We start from the raw sequence: 18325 nt of genomic DNA on the forward strand, positions 1-18325 counted from the left end.
ATATATAGCTTCTCAACCAAAAACTAATGACAATTTTTACATTCGTAGCTCCGGGTATGTCCATCTTATAGATATTGTTTAGCAGCTCTACCACAACCCTGACAATAGTTTGACGAGTCTTTTTCGTAATAGGATGGACTGAAGGTAGTGAGGAGTCTCATTCAACCATATCTCGTGCTAAGAGATGGATCTGCTCGGGTGTCAATATATACTCTTCCGGATTTGCTCGAGCCTGGGCCAAAGTCTCATCCACAACACGCATAAATATTTCATCATGTACGTGTGTTAAGACAGATCTTCCTGAGCTTCCTTCCCTTTACCGAGGCCTCAGGAGACGTGCATCAGACTCTACAACATAACATATAAATGTTATTACTAGGAACAAATTATATGCAACAAATCAAGTGTGTTAAACATTTAGGTAGTATAACAGAAATATACCATAAATATTAGAAGCTCTAACCCACGGATGTCCAAGTATAGTGTTCTTACAAACACCTCCCACTGCCTCTATCCAGCTTTGAATTTAAGTCATTTTAGGATCAACGCCTTTCCTTCCACATATGCTAACATAACGCTCCTAGAAAATAATTTTCATCACATATAAGTGTGTGTATGTTGATCAAATAGTCACGGTAGCATTGAGAGAGAGAGAGAGATAATATTTTGTGTGGATCTTATGTATCATTTTGATCGTTTCTTGTAATTTATGAATAGGTTTTCTCTGCTTTTGGGACTGTCTTGAAGAGTGCAATGTTAGATAAGAATGGAGGGGTTCAAGCACTTATTCAGTACCCGGGTTAGTGTAACTAAGAATCCAGTCGATTAAATAATACCTATATTTATTACAATATTAGAATTCAATCGTAATTGCTAGAGGTGGTAATTGGCTTTATAGTTGTCTTTATCATAACCGTGGAACAACATGCAATCATTCTCACATGCATTTATTTTTTCATATCCCAAGCTCACCGTCTTCTTGACACCATAATAATTAAAAGAAAGTTTATGCCCTTCCGGAAATACATCTCCAAGTAAGAGGAGTAGTTCATCAAAGACCTTATCACTATATTTATTATGATTCTTCCAATGTAGTAATCTTGTAATAAATTTCAATTTCGTGTACTTGGTATTGCCCGAATATATTGGTTCTCCGACATTATTCACATTGTATAAGAATTTAGATGCTTGCTCGTTCGACTCCTCGTGGATATTATTGACATCTCCAAAATCTTCTCCTCTAAAGGCATCCCTCATGTTTATCAAATACATCTTCACGATCATTTATTTTTTCATTCCTTGAGCCACCTTCTTTTTCATGATAATGCCATATGGTATAAGTCTCAAGAAAACTGACGGCATATAAGTGAAACTCGACATCGAGAATGATTTGAAAGAGTTGATTGTTACATATATTACACGGACATCTAATCAAAATTTCCGGATCATCCGGTTCCTTGCTATTTTTTTTTGCAAATGTCAAGAAATCTTTGACCCTTTTGTTAAATTCTTCCGTAAAACCATAACCACCGGGAATAATTTGTTTAGTGATTCGACTAGTATCGTAAGACATCTACAAATAAAAAAATGCTAAGTCAATAACATATAATCATAGATACATACACACACACATATATATTGAACATCCAACTAAACATAACAATAAATCACACATTTAAATGCATATAAACAATGAAAGAGGGGATTAAAATTGAATGCTTACATTGAAGATTGTCAAAATCGTTGTTGTTATGTCATCATGAATTTTAAATAATATGAAGATATATTTTTGCTAGAAAAAAGTGGAAAAAATGAAATGCCAAAAGAGGCAGTAACATTTTGCACACCGCACATATTAATTTAAGACGAAATTGATCTTCCGTCGTAAATTTCTTTATAAATATATTATTTTCAAACGGCTAACAAATGTTAGTAGGTGACATTTATTGTGGTTGGTGGGAAAATTTACGACGGAAATTCCGTCGTAAGTTATACTTAAATGATGTCATCGTTCAATGTAGCTTTTATTTTTCTTTTTGTAATTAAATTTGATAATGATATAATAATAAGATATTTAACTTACGAAGGAATTAACTATCTGTCGTAAGCTGAATACGACGTCGTTCTTTTATGCAAGTGATTCCATCTTTTTTTTATTTAATTGGTGACAGTTTTAATAATAAAATAATTAACTTACAACAGACGGTAGTATTTGTCATAATTGTTATGACGAAATATTAATTTCGTCGTAAGTTAGGTGCAAATTAATTTCCGTTGTAAGTTGGTCGTCGTAATGCCCTGATTTGTTGATGTGAAGTTTTAGGACACTAAAAAGCAGTTCGATGAGGCTTCTCTTTTTAGTAAGGTATATACTCTTATATACTCTAAATTCTTTTAGATTTTATATTATCATCTTGGATCTTTTAATTATCGTTGATAATGAATGAGCTTATGAATTTATGCAGATGCAAGAGCTAGCACAAATCTATCCGGAACTTCAGACACTACGGAGCATTGACCTCTCCCTAGCCAGTTGGATGGCTATTGACTGGTTTGTATTTCGACACTGTGATTCTACTAGCTAGATACAGTGTTAAGACTTGTTGCAATTTGTCTAACAACCGCATAATTATGTATAACATGTACATGATGCATATATAGTTCAATATCAGGTTTTCCTATAATATATAACCCGCCCTTATCGTGTGGTGGTAATAAATGAAGTGAATTGTAGGAAAAAAGTTAAGTTAACGTTTCTTTCCGATTAACGTTTCTTTCCAATCATCCGTAAAATTATAGAATACTTCAAATTTTGAAAATATTTTGTCATTTTTTTCTTTGTCGCGAGGTAGGAATTTAATCATGAATAAGGGTTATTGTAGTTAGTACTTATAGAGTACTATTCTAGATGCATATAATGCTATAACAATCTTCAAAACTCTGAGTCCAATGTTGAAATCTTACTTTTATTTACAAATCAAAAGATGTACATATATGGGGAGGCCTTCTCTTCGATCGAAAACATATAATAGGCATATACTCATTTGGTATTGATTTAAATTACTTATTAATTACATATTTTTTTGTTGTTTATTGGGTCCCTATATGTCACATCCCCAAATATGGAGCTCAAATTCAAGACTTTCAAGCCAGCTTCATCAAATTTCATAAGTTATCGTCCTTTCTGTTGGAAAATTTATATGAAAGAAAGACACCTACATTTTACACATAACATATACTGCTTTTTGACTTATATCATATATAAAGAAAGTAAACAAAGTAGCAATTATATAGGCTTTACAAAACACACTATAATTAACCATTACTAATTACTGGGTAATTTACTCCACTATCCCACTACTAAATAATTCTAAAATAATACTCCCTCCGTCCCTCCCAATTGTTATTGTTTCTAAAAGAGTATCCGACACGCATTTTAAGATAAATAAAAAGTATGGTTCTATAAAAACAAAATTTTAATTTTTTTTCTGAATAAAAGTTTAAACATTCTATTTTTATTCAGAAAAATAAAAATTTTAAAAAAGTTATAGAACTATATTTTATATTTATCTTAAAATGCGTGTCGAACACTCTCTGAGAAACGATAACAAATGGCTGGGACTGAGGGAGTACTTTTCTTTAATAATTAATCTATTACTAAATATCTAAAATATCTAATAATTAAATACAACTAACTAAACAATATTTGAAATATAAATCTAACACTTTCAGCAAGGTGCAACGTCTGCAAATGTGTACATATTATTAATGCAGATTTATTCAGTTATGTTATGTGAAACTGCAACTGTCATTACATTTATAAATTTTAATTTCTGCAACTACAACTGATCATATGGAAATATTTTATCATTTTATTGGATGCAAGTGTGAATTCCTCAAAAAATGGAATAGGGGGGACACCAGTGCCACTTCACCCATTTTCACTGGCTACCAAAAATCTGAGAGAAGATGTTTGGTTTGACCTTGCGTCAAACAAGGAAAGGTGCGAAGATATGAAGAAAGCAGCCACCAATTGGATTAATAAACGTAAGTTTTTCCATCACGACTTTAATGAGTTTTCTTGGCTTGAGCACATACCACTACTAGAAAAAGTAGAATAGACATCGCCTCTTTTACATCGGTTGCTTATTTTAACGATGTAAAAAGTATTTTAGACGTCGGTTTTAAGCAAGCGATGTCTTTTGTGCTTATAAACATCAGTTTGTTAGAAGAACCGATGTTAAATGTCTGTTAAAAAAATTTCAGCAGCGCGCCTTCCCCATTCCCCCTAGCCAAAATTTCATTCCCTCTTAAATTTCCCCCGTTTTGCCTTAGTTTATTTTCAACTCTTCCCCCTCTTTTCAACTTTATCCTCAAATATACATTTAAAAAAAACACAAAATCAAAAATCAAAGCTATCAAAACTATCAAAACTCTCTCTCTCTGGCGGAAGAACATCTCTCTCTCTCTCCATCACTCTTACTTCCCCTCTCCACCCATCTTTATGAACTCTCAACGTAGAACCCTAAATTCAAAACCTAACTTTCCAAATTGAAACCAAGAACTCACAATTAAGATCCCTAATTTGAATTATATCTTTCAATTACATGAACCCTAACTCTTGTTTTCAATAAATCGTTCGATTTGTGTTAACTAGGTGCAGATGAAGTTCCAATCGGCCTATCTATGTTGTTATATATCCTTATTCTGCTCGAATTAGTAAGTGGTTTTTAAATTTCAATTTTTAGCTTTTTAACAGATTTGTTGTTGTTTACAGTTATATATATAACTGATTGTGTCTCTTTTTCTTTTATTTTTGTTTTTACACTTTTGTTTTAGTTTTTTTGTTGTGTTTTTATTTTTTATTGAATGTGAATTACAAAGAACTAGTATGGTGATTATTGTGAAGAAAGCCTGTTGCCTGTTATCTGGGACGCGTTACCTTCAATTACGGTCGTCGGAGGACAGGGTACTCATCTTTTCTCCTTGTTTTTAGCTCTGTCCATAACATTATTGTTATATTCAAGACGAATCTGTGAGCTATGATAAGTCAGGTTTATACACCCGAACCTCGCTGTCAAATACTTGTATTCTTACATTATATATATAGAGTAAATGCACGAGATAAACACAATTTATTACGGAAAGTTTGAGGTAATTTCTTGGAGTTAATATATTATATGCTCATTTGACTCTGTTTTCATTCTTAGTTCTGTAGTGAAGAATTTGGAATCAGCAAATACAATGTTTTCCTTTGTGTGGTGGATCTTTGGGTTTTATTGGTCTCCCTTGATGGGCAAGCTTTAGTTGAGCAATCCCCGCAGCTCTATTGGTTCTATTGGTTCGTTTTGATACTATTTCCTTAAATTTGAACTATCATAATAAAATCTAAATAAGTGATTATATGTGATCTTAACGCAGGCTTTGTATAATATATTTGGCTTTTGATATATTCTTTATTGTGTTTTGCATGACACTGGCATGCGTCATTAGCATTACGGTTTGTGCTGCCTTCCCTGCATCATCGATGTCTTATATGCTTTGGTGGATCAGGTGAGGTGCTTTTATGCTTAATTGCTTATTCATTATGTCTATTTTTCTGATATCTTACTTGCAACCTGAAACACAACTTATATTGTAGGTGGAACCTGAAACAGCTTCCTTGGCCTTGCGGTATGCATCAGATTTTGCAGTATCAATAGAGTCCATGCTATCAACTTATTCACATGAGGTATCTTGATGTTTCAGTTAGCATTGTGTGGCCTGAGTGGCTGATTAAGTTTTACTACGAGATGCTGAATTTCCAGTGAGTTTGAGGCCTGGGGCACCTCCTTTTACGATTAATGCTGAAGATGTTGTTCCATATGATATCAAAATAGTTTGGTGACTGCTTGTCATATTTAACTGTTTGAAACTTACTACTTTGTTATAAATTTAATAAGTCATAATAAGGAGATGCTTGAAACTAACATTCTGTTATTATTTGCTGAAGCCTGGTGGCTCTACCTCTTGTATTTTTTGATGTTCTGTATATAAACAACCAATTTTCAATGTTAAAATGATGGAATGATGGGTGACAATCACGAGATGTCAAGCGATTTCAGGCTTAATTCACCATTAGTTTTTAATGAATCCATGCTGGAAAAAGTATTAAGGGTAATCATTTATCTTCAATTATAAAAATTCGTGTTTAAGATAGCATGTGTGGAATTATTTGTCAGCTGCTGGTTTAGGTGTTTGGAACTAGCTAATATAGGAATACTTGTATACAGACAAAAGCATATTGGTCGAGTTTTACTGAATGTTTGTCCTCTTCTCGGACCTTTAATTGTTCTCTTATAGATTTATATGTTGTATATCTGTTATGCTTAGTAGATCTGAGGTTTTTTTCCTACGCTTTGATGCAGCCTCCACGCTTTGATGACACAGAAACTGGAGAGCGGGTTGCAGCACCTGGGATATCACTTATCAGTTGTATTGGTATGGACTGTATTCGGAGGAGAGGTTCAATTTGTGGAAGCTACGTCTATGGCGGGGAAGGGTGACCTGCATCTCACTGGTCAACTTGGTGATGTTATTAAAGAATCGGCGCAGATTGCACTTACTTGGGTAAATCTGTTGCATTTTTTTATGCCAAGCAGATGCATATATATAAATTAAGCTAACGTTTTCCCAGAAAAGTAAATCTGATCTGAGTCTTGGTCAATTTTTCTTATTAAGAGAATACGACAATAAGCATCTATTTATAGTTACTTGCAAGTTGTGGTACCATATTCTAGACATGACACAGCAGTTCCAAATATTTCTTGAGATTATGGCATTTTATTCCGGATCAAGACAGGATTTAAGTTGTGTAAAACTATTATGTGTTTCGGTACAGTAATGGTATTTTGGTATTGTGTATAATGCCATGAAGTAAAAATAGTTTATAAGATACTCATTTACTCATATTAATGTTTTCTATGTGTGGTTCTGGATGCGTGTTTTATTATGTCATGTCATGTCAGTGTCGTATATATATTTTCTCAGTGCATAATTTATTTGCAGCATCACTATAAAGTTTCAAGCAGAACAGATCAACTACCAAAAGATGTATAAAATTACTTCACATGACATATACTCTTTCCTAGTGTGATTCTTAATTTAGGTAAGATCAAGGGCCACTGAGCTTAAGTTCGCCGCTACGAAGGAAATAAATCTGTTGGAAGGACGGGATGTTCACATTCATTTTCCTGCTGGTGCGATACCTAAAGATGGTCCCTCTACAGGTGTGGCCCTTTTAACAGTCCTGGTGTTACTGTTTAGTCAGACAAAAGTAAGATCAGATACAACAATGACAAGGGAAATGACACTACAAGGTCTAGTTTTACCTGTTGGTGGTGTTAAGGATAAGGTGCATATTCTGCCTATTTCTGTCTATTTATTAACCTTTTGTGGTTGCCCGTGATAGACGCTCATCTTAGAGAATAGAGTTAGAATTTCTAAATGCCTAAACTGATCTCTTCTTGTCGCATTTTTACAATGCCTTCATTATGGAATTGGGCAAGTTTGATATAAGTTAATATTGTTGTCTATCCGGCCAGTTCAATTATTCTTTATCTATTATTGTTTCTTTCGTTTAATACCAGGTTTTTTACTTGAGTATAGATTGTTGAATCCCAAGATTGGCCTGAGATTACGAAGTATGCTGTATTGGTTTGTGCCCAAGCCTATAGATAGGAGGAGCTCATCCAGGATTTGTACAAAAGCTGGAAGAATCCAAACATGGGAGGGACTGAAGTACACGGTGGCACGATAAGGCACGCACACATCAATACATCTGATAGAAAGAAGAGTTTTGTTATTCTTTCTTCAGAATAGTAAAGATATAAATTACTTTGGTTGTTATTTTTTAAAATAGATATCGGATTGTTATTGTTGTATCTTTGAAAATTATATGTTTCTGGTTTTTCGTCATTGTAAGACTTTATCATCGTGATTTGGTAATGATAACTGAAGTTTTGCAACTAAAAAATATATTAATTTTAAAATGTGCATTAATAAAAAAAGTACATACATCATTGCAGTGCAAAATGATGTCTATTAAAGCTTAATACATCAATTTTAGTTGAACATTTACATCAGTTGCATCAAACAAAACCGATGTTAAATACTATAACAACAAAAACTTAAAATAAAAAACCGATGTTATAAAGTTTTTAGACATCGGTTTATGACCAATAGATATCGGTTTGAAATAAAGAACTGATGTCAAAAGTTATGTTTACATCGGTTTATCTTTCAAACCGTTGTTACTGATATAAGTAACATCAGTTTAATGAGTAAATGGAAATATTTTGCTTATCTCGCATATGTTTAAATTGATAAAAATATCATATTATGATAATATATGAAGATTAGATATGCATTAGAAATTTAACATCTTTAAAATCTAATGTTATACGTCTTCTTTAACATCAGTTTAAAACCGATGTTAAATGGGGGTCTTTAACATCACCCACGAAGACATCGGATTTTTTTGTTCATAGACATCGGTTTTTAGCCGATGTCGATTCTACTTTTTCTAGTAGTGTACGATGCCAGGTTTATAGAATTTAGTATTGTGATGGTTTAGTTAATATGACTTTCTCAGAGCCTTAATGTACTCTGCTGATAATATTATTGTTAAAAAACCTTTATTATTATTTAATACATTTATGTTGTTAAATTTCAGTATTTCTACACTTCCATTTGACCTTAATGGCATTGTTTAGAAAAAAAATTACAGAAACTATGTTGAATGCATGTGTGACGGAGAAAAATATGATAAAATGCATTTTATCAATCGGGCTCTGCAATAGTCTGTCATGTTATCAGATTCAATGTAACAATTGTTAGTTTTTAATTAAAGCATGTTTAAATAATTTTTTATTTGTTATTAATTCATGTTAGCAGCACATGACTTGGTCATATAGTCAGTAGAGTCTGTGTAGGAGATCGTGGAATAAAGGATAGGAAGTAGCTTGTTTGTTGGAGTACTGGTCCTGGTTTTTAGGAAATTGTAGAGTTAACTATGTATGTAATTAGATAGGATTTGCAGATGTGAAGAAGGAGAGGAACGATACGAAATTGCTCCTCACAAGAGAAGAATGGTTGAAATGTCGTGGAAAAGGAGTAACAAATGGGTATTCAACCTCAAGGAACAGAAATAACAGAGATATAGCACAAGTACGAGACAAGAGTAAAGTACGTTGTTTTAATATATGAAGATTAGATATGCATTAGAAATTTAACATCTTTAAAATCTAATGTTATACGTCTTCTTTAACATCAGTTTAAAACCGATGTTAAATGGGGGTCTTTAACATCACCCACGAAGACATCGGATTTTTTTGTTCATAGACATCGGTTTTTAGCCGATGTCGATTCTACTTTTTCTAGTAGTGTACGATGCCAGGTTTATAGAATTTAGTATTGTGATGGTTTAGTTAATATGACTTTCTCAGAGCCTTAATGTACTCGGCTGATAATATTATTGTTAAAAAACCTTTATTATTATTTAATACATTTATGTTGTTAAATTTCAGTATTTCTACACTTCCATTTGACCTTAATGGCATTGTTTAGAAAAAAAATTACAGAAACTATGTTGAATGCATGTGTGACGGAGAAAAATATGATAAAATGCATTTTATCAATCGGGCTCTGCAATAGTCTGTCATGTTATCAGATTCAATGTAACAATTGTTAGTTTTTAATTAAAGCATGTTTAAATAATTTTTTATTTGTTATTAATTCATGTTAGCAGCACATGACTTGGTCATATAGTCAGTAGAGTCTGTGTAGGAGATCGTGGAATAAAGGATAGGAAGTAGCTTGTTTGTTGGAGTACTGGTCCTGGTTTTTAGGAAATTGTAGAGTTAACTATGTATGTAATTAGATAGGATTTGCAGATGTGACAGATAAAAGTTCTCCACAAAATCGTAATTGTGAAAAAAATTATAGCTAAAATTAAACAAACTTTGAAGTTTATCTGGTCATCGAGCTGAGCTTACACTCAAGCAAGAAGGTTATCAGAATGCCTGTCAACCCAATGCACCACACGACAATTCGAGTGTATGTGTATGCTACTATCCATCAAAATCAGCAATTCAGTTTTGCTACCCTAGATTGGTTTTGCAACTACATTTTATTTACCTTTTTTCTCTTAGAAATTTTGTTAAGAAGCTAGCTCATACGCCCATACATGATCTTATACTCAAGACTGTGCCTAAATGGTAAAATTTAAATTAAATAAATGAATGTGTTAACGGAGAAATTTGGTTAACAAAGATTTGAGTTTCGCGGCCAGAATTAAAATATGTGATAGTGGTTCTTCGCCGTAAAAGTCGTCCGAGTATGGTGATGTTGAAAAATTAATTGGGGGCTGAGATCGCAAGGGTATTTGGTGGTGGCGTACAGAACTCTTATAATGGGTCTACTTACTTCTTTATATAAATGATCAATCTGAACGTGCATAGTTATTCGAGAACAAGAAATCAATATGGACTTGGTTTCTCATTCCGAGGCCTGAGGCCCGGTAGAAGTTGTCGAACCAACTTCCTATGATAACTCTAACATATATTTGCTTTAAGAGTGTCCAGCAATGCAGCGTTGTCACAAAAACCCAAGGCTCGATTACGACTTCGAAACTTCACAGATAAGGGAACTTCTCGGCCGCGGGTATAAGACTTATATCAAATGCTCAAGTGCATCAACACTAGAGCTTATTTTAAAGAGTGGTAGAACTCGTTGAGAATAACACTAAGAGTGTTAGTGCTTGTACACAACTTAGCTAGGTAATTAAAGAACAGCCTGTATGAAAAAAAATTATTACTTTATGTTTTGAGAAAGAAAAGAAAAATGGGCAGCTATTCAATTCTTTCGGCTTGTTCATCAATGAAGCTTTCAAATATCCAGAGTTTGCTTGAATCTTTTACCCCCAATTCCATTGCGGCCTGTACCTCCTGTGGTAAATCTCTTTATAAAATTTCTTTTAAAGAAAAAAGTACATTAAAAATGTATTAATGTTGTGGTGAAAAAAGTTTGAATATTTTCCATGTTTGCATATTCAGATCCATGTAGCTTTTGTTGTTCCATTAACGACACTTATCCGTGATGCATCTCAATAGAAAGAAAAGGTACGAATAATTCACATCTCTTTTCTATTCATTTGTACAAGAATTCTTAACAGGATAAGTAATTTTCATAGACCTCACAGGGTTAACAATTTAAATACTAGATGTGCCAGTTATATGTTTACTTCTTTTTCTTCTTTACCACTTGATTGTGTACTCTGTAGAACTGATCAAGAGTAGGATAGTGTCGTTAATGGAACAACTACAAATTCGAGTACCAAGCGAGAACAAGAGTGGTGATCTGTTGAGGTCATCCAACAACATCTCTAGTACTAAAGGCAAGTTAAGAGCTTTATCTATCGGAGAATCATAGCGATGACCAGGAAGAGGGCATCGTGGCTTGCTTGGATGACAGTTCTTTCAAGATTTATGACACTAAAAAGCAGTTTGAAAAGGCTCCACTATTTAATAAAGTATATACTCTTATATACCCTAACTTCCTTTAGATTTTATATTGTTTACCTTGGATCTTTTCTTTAATGTTGATAATGTCCCAGCTTGCGAGTTACCTGTTTAATGCAGATGCAAGAGCTAGCACAAATTTATCTGGAATTGGACACTAAGGAGCATTGACCTGTCTCCAACCAGTTAAGCAATAATCTGGTTTGTAATTACCTGGTAAGACTTGTTTCTATTTATCCGAAAACCGCATAATTATACTGCTCAATGCATATTAACTCGCCAGTATTGTGTGGTGAATTGTAAGAAAAAAGTTAAGTTAATTTTTGTTTCCAATTATCCGTAAAATTTTAAAATACTTCAAAAATTGGAAACATTTTGTCATTTTTTTTGACGCGAGGTAGGAATAATTGTCGTAAGTGGTCATAGTAAAATTATAGAATATTTCAAAATTTGGAAATATTTTGTCATATTTTCTTTTTCGCAAGATAGGAATCTATTGATTAAAATGGGTAATTCTCGTAAGTGGTTATGGAGTACTATTCTAAATGCATATATATAATGCTATAACAATCTCGAAATATCTGAGTCACTTCTATTTACCAAACATGAGAATGTGTATGGGAAGGTACCTTCTCTTCGATTGAGAACATAATAGGCATATACTCGTTTGATGTTGATATATATCACATATTTACATTTCTTTTCTTGTTTATTAGGTCTCATATCTATCACATACCCTATGATGGAGCTGAAATTAAAGATTTCTCCACAAGCTTCATCACATTTCACAAGTTCCTCCTTTCATAAAGGTAAAAGGGCATCAATTACATAAAGACTCGTCTTGTTATAAATATAATTTATGCAGAAGTAATCAGCTATATATATATACATATGTGTGTGTTATGTAAAACTGCAACTGTCATTACGTTTAGTAATTTTATTTTCTAAACACGAATATTGCCCTATGAGGCGATGCTACTGTGGATTCTTCAAGAAATGTCATTGGGGAGTCGCAGGTAATGCCTCTTCAGCCATTTGCACTGGCTCCCAAAAATGTTACAGGGGATGTTTTTTTTGTCAGGGTTACAGGAGATTTTTGGTTTAATCTAGTATCGGATAAGGAAAGGTACGATGATCTGAGGAAAGCGGCCACAGACTGGGTTTATAAACATAAGTTTTTTCATCACGCCTTGAACGAGTTTTCTTGGCTTGAGTACTGTCGAATCCAGGTTCATAGAACTTAGTTGTTTGATGGTTTAGTTAATATGAGTTTCTCAGAGCCTCTATGTACTATGTAGCCAGCTGATCATGGATAGTTTTAAGTTTGTTTTTACTTCCCCTACATATGTAACAGAATGTATATCGTAATCTGTAACAAACTATCAAACTATTATGGGCCTGTTTGGCCACTCCGTTTAAGTAACTTATTGGCTTATAAGCCAATAAGTACTTATCGACGAGTGTTTGTCGACCCAATTTATAAATTGAATTTACAACTTATAAGCTGATAAGTTGAATGTTAGCAACGACATACTTTTTCTCAACTTATTTTTTATTTTTCGTTTTTTTATTAATTTTGGTTTTAAAATTTATGTTTTTACATATCTTTCTAATTTAAAATTTACGAATTAAGATAATTATATTTGAAATTTATTTATTTTAGCTCAGTTAAGTAAAAAAATATTCTGACATTTAACCAAACACTTATTTAACTTATAAGTATTTATCTACTTATCACTTATAAGTCCCTTATTCATTTTAAGTCATAATTTTCTTATTTTAAGATTTCCCAAACGGACACTATAATTCATTTGTAAAATTAAGGTGCATACAGTAATCATTGATTATTATCTGAGCAATACATCTGTCAAATATTGAAAAGAAAACAAGAAAATGTTATAAGGAAATTTAAGAGCAATTGTTAAAAACCGATAAATAAAGTACAAATGAGATAAGATGTGCTAAGCACATCAGTTTTATTTCACTGCCAATCTTAATTGAATAGATCACGGAAAATAAAATACCTTCATCAGCTTTAGCCAGATCCGAAATTGAATCCGGGAGGGTAATAATCAGGAAGCGTACTATCACCACCGCCAATAGTACCACCACCATCCGATCCCTCGTTTTTCGAGAACTTTGAAGAATTTCGAAGCATCGCCATCTCATCAGCTCTCATCATAATGTTATCTTTCAATTGTTCCATTGAGGCTATATACTTCTCAAGCTCCTCAATCCCTAAATTTTCGAAAGATTCTTCCCACCAAAAATTATCACCATCCTCCACTTGATCCTCCAGTACCTTCTTCTTCTTCTCATCTTCAATCTCCTTACTGATCTCCATATACTTCTGATTAAAATTCTCACGCATGCTTGCAGCGTTTAAATTAACTTGATTTATCGCAACGTTTTCTTGCAACACAGATGAACTTCCAGCAAGATACTTATCAACAACACAATCAACGCTCGGATGCCCGAAAGCAAAAACACGTCCCCCGGGAGACTGAGTTATGATAGCTGTCTCCGCACCAGTTAAAACACAAAGCTCACTAGCCTTATTGAAAAGACCGGTTCGACGTTTCGAGAACGTTACTTGCCGGCGACTCTCGTCACTTATTCTCTTGATCTCGATCTTTTTTCGGCCTTGAGTTTTCTTCTGCATCATCCTTTTTTTGTCCATGGGAGGAAGAACCCTAAAGATGGCTTTGTGTTAATGAAACTTTGACAATTATAAAACCATTATTTATACTACATTTTTCCTCAGAACCAAAAATGGCAATTTCCTTAGTAAAATTAATCGATGAGTCACTGGTATCATCTATGATTGATTTTAACTGATGGTACTAATTGACAGCGTATAATAGAAAAAAAAACTAAATTATTCTGTGTCATGCAGTAAAAACTGCAGCAAAATCTTTATATATACTATCAGAGATTCACATAGTCATATTCAGCTAAACTTTCGTCGAAGTTGGGAACATATATGACAACTTTCTTAGTTAAAGAATTTCACCTTCAAACCTTTTCAGACCATTTAGCTAAAATTTTAGTGACCTTATCACTTTGGTTATTTGTTCAATCTTGGAGTATCTTCAAGAAAAATAATTAAAATATTTAGCTAAAATAATGATTTACACGATTTGTTAAATTTGTGAGAGGATATACTCGATCGTATGAGTTTACTTATAATATTACTATATGTTAAATTAAAGATAGTATAAATGACGTATGATTTTGCAATATAAGATCCTATTAAAAATGTTAAATATGATGATATAATATCTACATCATGAAATTTTAAGGTAAGGAAATAGAATTGGAGATTGTTTTTAGGTTGTGTTTGAAATTGTTATCGAACACAGTAACAATATTTTTAGACGGAAAAATTAGGTCCCGGACTTTGGGAAAAGCTGTTTTTCAGTTTTTACGGTAAGCAAATTTCAGTATCAAATATCACTAAATTTATTATTTTTTTAAAAAAAAATTACATCAAAATATATTGATATCAAAAATATTACTAAACAGTCATAATAATTTTACAACATTTTTTCACATGTACATTTTTTGTAACATAATAAATTTTTAACGGCAATCACAAAAAGAGTTTTAATTATAATGGTTGGTTAAAATAAAATAATGATTAGAGTATAAAATATATATTCCAAAATTTGTATCAAATTACGTGGAATGATGAAGTTTGCTTTGTGTGCGCATATGTATCCACTTGTATTTACATATTATTATTTGAAAACTTGTTAGTTATTCATGTGGTCATCTCGGACATTTTTGGCCAAAAAAATTGGGGATTTTAGCATTTCTATATTGATTATATGAAATTTGTTGTAATATTAAGATAAGTATTGTGGGATTAGGTATAACTATTTTACAAATTCGTGTTTTACAGTAGCCTCATTAATTTAATAAAATGAATAAAAATATTTTTTAGGTAATATTATGATTTTTTTAAAATTTTCCGTTTCGTGTTGATGGTTTCGAACTTTAGTACAGATATAGAATTCTAGAAAATCGCCCTATGATTAAAAATAATTTTTCCCAATAAACCGTTTTCTCATTGTTCACAATCTAATAATATTAAAATGGTAAATATGATTTTAAGAGAAAATTTAGGACTTGTAACTTTTGAAAAAATATTAAAATGGTAACTTTATCTTTTAGAAAAAATTTGGGAAAATATTGATATGGTAATTAATTTAACTTGAATAAAATTTTAATAGATTATTAAATTGGTAATAAGACTTTAAAAGAATTGTAGGACTTGCAATTTGTGAAAATATTAAAATGGTAACTTTAAATTCAAGGAAAAGTTTTGGAAAATATTGATATGGTAAATAATTTAACTTGAATGAAAGTTTTAACAAAACATTAATAAGGTCATTTGAGTTAAGGGGAAAGTTAGTAAAATTAAAGGTAATTGCAACTTTTTCTCCTTAACAATTCAAAATTTTGCGAAAGTTAAAAAAATATATCGAAACAATATGAGATGCGACAACGCAACACCCTCTTCTTCTCTTTTATGTTTGTACATATTGACGGCATGATCTTCTCTTTTATATAAATATATTGATTAATTCAGAAAATGAGAAAATAAATCGATACGATATGAAAGACGTCATCTCAGCGCACTCGTCTTCTCTATCATATAGGTATATTGATAGTTGCATTTGTATATTTAACTTTAAATTACATAGTGATGATCATACTTTATATCGTAAAGTATACGCTGTTAACTAATATATCTAAACCTACTTAGAGAATGATGGTTATTGTATACTTTTTTTAAAAATATTAGCTATATTTTTGTATTTTCAAAGTAATGACATATTTACACATTGGGGAAGAGTTGCAGAAGATTGATGTTATAATACTAGGCATCGATGAACAAATCGCTTTGTGATCACGCTAGTTATGAGTTTTTTCAATGCGTGGATGATTTTCTTTATATGTTTGCTAAATTTTTTATTCGTGGTCTTGTGTGAGGAGGTTGAAAGAAATAGAAGCGAGCACTTGATTGAATTAGAAGACGTAAAAAAATTATATAATGTTTATATTTATTTGTTTAACGATATCATATATTTTTAGTGACAATAAATATGTGAGTATGGGTAGTGATTTGATGAAATCTTCGTAAACGACATGGAGTTCTACCGATATGCAGGCTTACAATCAAAATTGCATGGGTAAGTGAGTTCGGATGTGATGGTGCTCCGAATGTCAGGACCGGTTATAATTTATATAGTCACTTATACGGCTATACGGCTTTGACTCTGGTTAGGGTTTCATCACCATTCAGTAATTCTTTAAGATTGCGTATGTTATTGAAATGCTATCAATTTAAGGTAAGTCGTGTGTGAATAAATCTACAGCCTAAGTTATTTTTCGAAACTATCACACACGCTATATATAAATATATATATTATGCACTAAGTTGGAGTCTTCACGAAAATAATCTTCTACTTTCAGGGTAGAGGCAGGTTTGCGTACATTTTAGCATTTTACCTGTACATTTTGGTTTGGTTTTTATTATTTTAAAAGACAAAAAAAATATTAATAATATATGAAAATTTGACACTATTTTGAAAAATAAATAAATTATAGACACTATAATTTACTTTTTAAATATATTACATAACTGCGAAAACTTAACGAGTTAGCGGAAGTCTTTCAAAAAGAAAGAAATAAATATATACCACAATTTTGAGAATTTTAAAATTCAGGCACTAAAAGATTCACCATTCTTTCATTTACTCTTGTTTGAATCACAGTTCTTTTTGAAATTTAAAGAACTTGCATTAATCAAATCGAATCCAGAATAATAACATCAGAGATTAACGCAGGAGGAGTATTAACCCAAACCTGAGAGCCTGGCATAGAATGAGTCGCTCGTGCCAACACGTGAGTTACACCATTCGCAGACCTACTGACAAAGTCTACTAGCACTTGATCAAAGTGCTTAAAATAGTCTACACAATCCTTAACAATCGTATGGAAGTAAGATCTCCCATGTTCTCCTTTGCAGGCATTAACCAGTAGCTTAGCATCAGTTTCAAAACTACACTTCTGAAATCCCAGGTCTTTAGCCCATGACAGTGCTTCCTTCAGACTTAAAGCTTCGGCTTCCCTTGGATGAAGTACAGCTTCCACTCTCATATTTCGTGCTCGTAAGAATCGCCCTGTATCATCCCTAATTACACTTCCCAGGCCACTGCAGTTAATGTGCGGAAAGATTGCTGCATCAATATTGATTTTTACCCAACCTGGTGGTGGTTTATTCCAGGTTCGAGTTGCTATATTTCTAACTGATGAATGCTTGTGATCTTCCTGTCGAGCCTTTTTCCAATCATCTAAAAGGGAGATAGCAGCTGATTTCACTCCAAATACTGATGTGTTGTTCTTGTCCCAAACCCACTTATTCCTTCTGTTCCATATACTCCAGCAGAATAAACCGATTAAGGCAATCTGTTCTCTGGAACCATTTTCAAATACCCTTTTTAAAACATCAAATATTGTATCATGAGGTAGTACCTGAATAAGGCTTTCAACACCAGTATCCTCCCAAACGGACCTTGCAAACGAGCAAAGGAACAGTACATGGATTGCATCCTCATTACATGTCAGGCACCACGTGCATTTCACATCCAGCTGAACATTTTTTGACGCTAGAGCTATAGCTGTTGGGAGGCATAGTCTGCAAACACGCCAGAGAAAGTTTATAATTTTACCTGGTAACCTGATAGACCATAGCTTTT

At 32.6% G+C, this 18325-nt stretch overlaps 1 protein-coding gene and 1 pseudogene across 1 annotated transcript; one reads left to right on the forward strand and one right to left on the reverse strand.

The window, feature by feature from the left end:
- Positions 1–6069: 6069 nt before the first annotated feature.
- LOC141674012 (lon protease homolog 2, peroxisomal-like) lies at positions 6070–7719 on the forward strand (annotated as a pseudogene).
- Positions 7720–13549: 5830 nt separating this feature from the next.
- Positions 13550–14251, reverse strand: LOC141673001 (agamous-like MADS-box protein AGL62). The gene has a single exon (XM_074479732.1). The coding sequence runs from the start codon at positions 14236–14238 to the stop codon at positions 13594–13596; it is 645 nt and encodes a 214-aa protein (XP_074335833.1). The 5' UTR covers positions 14239–14251; the 3' UTR covers positions 13550–13593.
- Positions 14252–18325: the final 4074 nt, after the last annotated feature.

This window comes from Apium graveolens, chromosome 7, assembly GCF_009905375.1.
Source record: "Apium graveolens cultivar Ventura chromosome 7, ASM990537v1, whole genome shotgun sequence".
Taxonomy (NCBI): domain Eukaryota; kingdom Viridiplantae; phylum Streptophyta; class Magnoliopsida; order Apiales; family Apiaceae; genus Apium; species Apium graveolens.